General features: G+C 45.3%; 1 protein-coding gene across 27 annotated transcripts in view; it reads right to left on the reverse strand.

Annotated features, from left to right (window-relative positions):
• The window catches only part of AOPEP (aminopeptidase O (putative)), a 375,128-nt gene that overhangs the window by 73,698 nt on the left and 295,427 nt on the right, over nt 1-6,003 (reverse strand). For 25 of the 27 annotated variants that reach the window (XR_012516704.1, XR_012516705.1, XM_039474659.2 and 22 more), the window contains 2 exons: nt 5,720-5,782; nt 5,419-5,493 (listed from right to left, as the gene is read on the reverse strand). The exons of the other annotated variants lie outside the window; for them this stretch is intronic. Coding sequence is in view for 23 of the 25 variants with exons in the window: in XM_039474659.2 (XP_039330593.1) it covers nt 5,419-5,493; nt 5,720-5,782 (138 nt within the window). In the remaining 2 variants the exon portion in view is untranslated. The remainder of the gene's footprint in view (nt 1-5,418; nt 5,494-5,719; nt 5,783-6,003) is intronic. 27 annotated transcript variants of the gene reach the window in all.

Raw genomic sequence — 6,003 nt, forward strand, 5'->3', positions numbered from 1 at the left:
GGATAGGGAAATTTGGAAAAATAAGTAAATATATGGAACAGATGAAAATTTAACAGTATAAAATTATACAGATCAGATTTCCTTCCTGAGGCTACCAAAAATACATGTTATCAGCAATTATTTCTTGGTACAGCTTGAAAAAAAAAGAGCAAACAAGGCCAAGACCTTGTGAAACCTCATCTAAAATGAGACCTGGGTACAGAGAATTTAATACATTATGTATTTATTAGGGGTTTACAAGGGAAAAGGAGAGACCCACAAATAGGACCAAGAATCTCAAATGAGTTCCCAGTATTTCAGCAATAAAATAACGAATTGCATATTAACAGCACTGTAATTACTCCTTTTGTTTGGTTTCTTTGTAATTACTTTTAATAAATTATTCTGCCTCCCCCCATCACTCGAATAAGTTGTCATCCAAAGGCACAATCAGTACAACACAGGATACAAAGCTATTTAGGGAGGAAGGGATGAAGGGAGGGAAAATGGGTGGGCTGGTGCTTCAAGAGCTGTGTCTCACAAGAATCCATAAAGCTTTTCTATGGAAATCAAGTATCAATGAAGCTATTGTAAGAGATTACAGCTATATAAATGTAGACTAGTTATGAATTCCCACAGAGCAAGGGCACCAGCGCCTGGGAAAGCACTTAACCGCAACATTGCCTCAGTTGCCTAAGAGTGGCTGCCTAAGCCTACTATTTTGCCGAAAGGGGAGTAGTTCCTACAAAGTGAAGGGACCCTCAGCTCAGCACTCCGTAAGTTCATTCTGTGCCATGTTGCTAAGCTTTGTGTGCTGATGGCTCTGGAGTCAAGCCTACCACAGTCACCATCTGCTGTTTTGAGTACAAGAAAGAGCCAAATAATTTTTATTAGTCTTAATATTCGTTTTCAGAACTAATAAGCTGAACATAAAATATACCTTTGTCACAAAAGACAAACATAGCAGTAAAACACTTTGTTAAATAGTTTGAAATTTGTACCTACCTTTATCATTTTGAATAATTCAATATTAGTACTGTAATAAAAGTATTATCTTACAATACATAAAATCTAAAAGGAACAATAAATGCTTAAACAATCCACAAACCAAACCGGATTTTACATTCAACTTTTTAAATCTGTGAATTATTATTAAAACTAAGATTATCATTGATTTGGGTTCAGAGTCAAGTACGTACAAGGAACTAATGAAATAAAAGTAGAGTGAAAACACTCTAGAATTTAGGAATATATCGTAACAAGGAAAATAGTTTGGTTTTTTTCCCCTTAAAGACTTGGAAAACAGAATTTATCATTTGGCCTCAATGAAAATGGCCACCAGATACTATAAACTCCATACTTTTCACAATCATCCTTCTAGATCTTTGTTTCACTCTGAATATGTGAAGGTAAATTTCAGGAAATTTTCAACAATTTGAATTCTGAGTAGCTCAAGAGTACTGTTTTTTGGGTTCTGGCAGAAAAGAATAATGAAAGTAACCTTGAAGTGCGCTGTTGTTGGAAACCATTTGCACTGTGTTGATTGTGACTAATCCTAACAGAGGACTGACGATTTCACCCCAGCGGAGATCACTCGCTTGGAAACACTAGTGCCTGTAGTAGCCAGCGTTACCACAGCTGAATTTTCAATGATTTGCAGGTGAGCCAATGAATACTTCTGCCATCATCACACACATTTACTGAAGACATGAAATGTTCGTTGTAAAACTCATTCTCTGCTTACTGTATGTATAGACTAGGAAGGGTGCTTCCTCTGAATCTGAAAATTGAAATTTTCTTCCTCTGAAGAAATCGTATCGCAGTCATATATTTTCCTAACGTGTATTATTTCATAAAACACTATTCTACTATATATTCTATCCTTAGAATATTGATAAAATTACTAAAACTTTGTATTATTTTACGTGTGTGTGTATACATAAACATTCCTTAATCTGTGATGGCACATAATTTTTATTTATCTTTGAAACAGCTAAAAAAGGTTAAAAAAAAAAAAAAAAGCGTGTTCCTCTTCCAAAACCAACATCCATTTAGTAAAATCTATTAATTTAAAAACCCATATAAAATTCACTGTTGCAATCACAACTGTTCATTCTGTCCTTTGCAGAGCTGGCTGATCCAATCACCCTAATTGTTCTTTGTTAGTTATTCGTATTTCCCATGTTTTTCTGTTGCAAAATTTATTTAAACTAAATGAGAGGAACTTGAAATAATAAAAAATAGAACAGCATCAGAATGGAAGAAAAAAAAAACCTGAGGACCGGAGTAGAGGAGAGGTGAGTTTTGTCATTTTAAATGAAAAACAAAACAAAAAACAATATAAAAGAATTCAGTCATACCAGGAGAAAAAGAACTAAAATATGAAACTAAAATAAAATGGAAATAAATGTCACAGAAAATACAAAAAGATGCATGAGAGAGAATGATGCCTCTTCAGGGAGATAAGAAATGAAGCCTGTTAGGATAACACAGAAAGATGGCACAACTCTCTGGTGGGTGGGATGACTGGAAGCAGAAGGCAGGGAAAGGCCAAGAGAGCACTTTGAATCCCTTTATCTGCATGGTACATCTCAGTCCCTAATTTACTTTATTTCACTATTCGTTATTTTAACCCGCAGCTGAGCACAGGGTGAGTTTGTCTGGCTTCCCCTTGAGAGTTCACTGAAAAACTCAACTAGTATTTCAGATTACATCAGACTGTGCCTACCACTCAGCACCTTCGAGATTTTCTTTAAGGGGAAAGCAAACATCCCCGGAAGATGCTGATCTACTGTGCAGCTCCTCGCCCAGCGCCTGTGGTCAGAGTCCAGCCTCTCACTACAGCACTGTTTTCCTTTCTCCGGGAGGTCAGAAGGTTCTGCTTTCCACACGGCAGGAAAAAAGCTGCACCCTCCTACTGAAGGAAAAATGTTACGACCCCCAGCACAGTTAGTACAGACGACTTAACCAAATTTACTCATCTAGGCTGAATCCTGAGAGAGGCCTGCAGGTGTAGACAGATCCTTGGGGTCTGGAGGCAAGGGCAGTGTGGAGTGGAAGAACAGGAGCAAGGAAACGAAATAGACAAATAAAAGCAACTGCAACGTTTCAAATGGGCACCTACCAGAAATGACTAAGATTCATTTTATTTTACACTAACACAAAACGAATAAAATCAGAAAATACCACAGTTTTATTTCAACATAGAAGAAAAACAGTGGATGTAGGAAAAAAGAGAAATTGAATAATTTGCTTCTACTTGTGACATGGCAGACGTTTTAAACAATAACGTATTAGACTCAACAGTAAGTGAACTACACAGGCTCCCACTAGTAACAAGTTCAAATCCTAAAAAAAAGGTTAACACATGGACCTCGGAATGAACACTCATGATCACAGAATTCAATCTCTATTTCAGAATAGGGGAAAGGCCCTTTGCCTCAGCGAGCTCCAGAAATCTCCTAGGTGTGGCAGAGGCAAAACAGTGGGCAAAAGGGCTTGGAAGTGCTGTGCAGAGCCAAGAGCAACACTGGAAACACTGACAGTTCATATTCTCTGACATGTCTCTGAAATTTTCTAGCCCTTCCTCACCTCCACCCTCAAACCTCGTCAGCTTTAAGTTCAATCCATGAAAGGAAGTTCTGAATGTTGGTTTCAACCTACTCCATTTTCATGTTCTTTTTAAAATTGCTGCCCACATTTTCCAAGGAAAAAAGTCAGAGGCACATCTTCCCCCTAAGTTCTAACACAGGAGCTTGTATCAAGGGGAAATGGTTGGGCAAAGAACTTCATTCTCAGTCCCCCTCTAACTCCGCACCCCCATTCTCAGAAGACCCAGTGGTCAGGTCACAGGTGTCACAAATATGATTACTTCTAGGTTAGATTTTGGTAGTGACAACATCTAGTAATTCACAAAGATAATGGCTTCCCCTTCCTTTCTACAGGACATTGTGCATCTTGATAATCTTATTTTTGGCTGGCCGTGTGCGGTGGCTCATGCCTGTAATCCCAGCACTTTGGGAAGCCAAGGCAGGCAGATCACGAAATCAGATTGAGACCATCTTGGCTAATACAGTGAAAACCTTAACTAAAAACAGAAAAAACTAGCCAGGCGTGGTACATGTGCCTGTAGTCCCAACTACTCGGGAGGCTGAGGCAGGAGGATCACTTGAACCCTGGAGGCGGAGGTGAGCCGAGGTCGCACCACTGTACTCCAGCCTGGGTGACAGAACAAGATTCTGTCTCAAAAAAATAAAATAAATAAAGTAACAGCTACGACACATTTAAAAAAAAAAAAAAAAAAAACCAAGCAAGCCATAATTCTTTTCCTTCTTTCGATATTTTATGATCTCATTCATCACCTCACAACATTAAAAAAAAAAAAAAACACACACACACCTAAACCATTAACGTTAAACACAACTTCCCGTACCATGCTGAGGTATGGTCAGAAAACTCAAGTGTATTCCAAATGACAACTTTTTCCATGTCTAGCTACGAACAACTACGTCTGCAGGCTGGTTCCTTTCCCAGCTCTCTGAGAAGCTGCCCTCCGGCATCCCGAAGCGCACGCTGCAGTTCTGGGATCACCTCTATTCTGATGCGCTTTGTGCACATTCTCGGACGCTGCAATGCCCATACTAAGGCAACACAGCACAGAAGTTGGCAGCAACGCTATCGGCAAGAATTTGGCTTCAGAATCAGGAGTGATTCATCATACATTCTAGCAGCAGAAAAACAACACACCGCTATTTTAATCCCTTGGTGGTATCAAGAATCAAAAAAACAGTGAGATGTAATTAAGCAAAAGCAACAAAAATCTTATCTGCTGTAACATGCGTCAAAAAATCATTCACTTTTAAGAGTTGTCCGCAAGTCACTTGGAAAACAACGGGCTACTTACCTTGATATTGACTACAACGACATACGGAGCTGTCATATGAAATAAGACGAGCAGCCCAAACTTCTGGAAAGTAACATACCGGAATTCTGAACTCAGGCAAATACATTTTTCATTTGCTTTACAGTCAGTAAAATGCCTCCTAGTGCCTTAAGCAATCCACCTTTCTCCCTCTCGCCATGCCTTAGGTGACTCCAACGTGCCGTCTCGGCGAGGGAGCGCGGGGCGCGGACGGCGCACGCCGTGGGCGGCTTCCTCGGCCGCCTCTCAGGTTCCGGCGGCCCCTCCCCACCGAGGTCAGGAACGCGCTGATCCTCGACCACCGTGAGGCCGCCGCCGTCCTGCCGCGCTGCCCCCGGTCCCCCGCGTGCCACCGGCTGCACCGCCCCGCGCCCCGCCCGGCGCCCCGCGCCCCGCACAGTAAGCCCGCCGTCCGCCACAACACAACTTTCCGAGCCGAGCGCCACTCGCCGTCGCCGCCAGGTCCGGGGCCGCGCGGGTGACCGAGCCCCGCGCCGCGCGCCCCGGGGAGCCCCTACCTTGGCAAACGCCTCGGCCTTCGCCCTGCGCTTCCGCTTTCGGGGTCTCCGGTTCACTTGAATCCATTTCGTCACCTGAGTGGGGTTCAAGAATCACAGCATTTCAAACCGGGACACGGGGTCCTGACGGCCGCCCCCGGCGCGGAGACGCAGACACGCCGCCCCCGCGCCCCGGTCCCGCCGCGCCCGCCCGCGCCCTTCGCCCGGCCGCTCCCCGCGCCCGCCCGGCGGCCCGGCAGGTGGTCCCGCAGCCCGCAGCCCGCAGCCGGGGCCTCCCGCCGCCCGCGCCGCCCGCACTCACCTCGGCGCGCACTTGCCGCGCGAGCCCGCACTCCGCCCCGGCGCGGCGCTCCCTCTGCAGCGGCTGCGGGGGAAGGGGACGCCGTCAGGTCGGCCGCGCGGGCGGCCCCGGCCTCCGCCCCGCGCCCGCCAATGCGCCGCGCCCGCCCGGGACCTCGCCCGCGGCCGGGGACGACGCAGCAGGGGCGCCGGGGCCCGCATCACCCCAGCGCGGCGCGGGGCGCGGGCGGCGGGCGCGGGCTGGGCGGGGCCTGCCTTAAAGGCACAGCGGCCGCGCCGCCGCCC

This window comes from Saimiri boliviensis, chromosome 2 (genome assembly GCF_048565385.1).
Source record: "Saimiri boliviensis isolate mSaiBol1 chromosome 2, mSaiBol1.pri, whole genome shotgun sequence".
NCBI lineage: Eukaryota > Metazoa > Chordata > Mammalia > Primates > Cebidae > Saimiri > Saimiri boliviensis.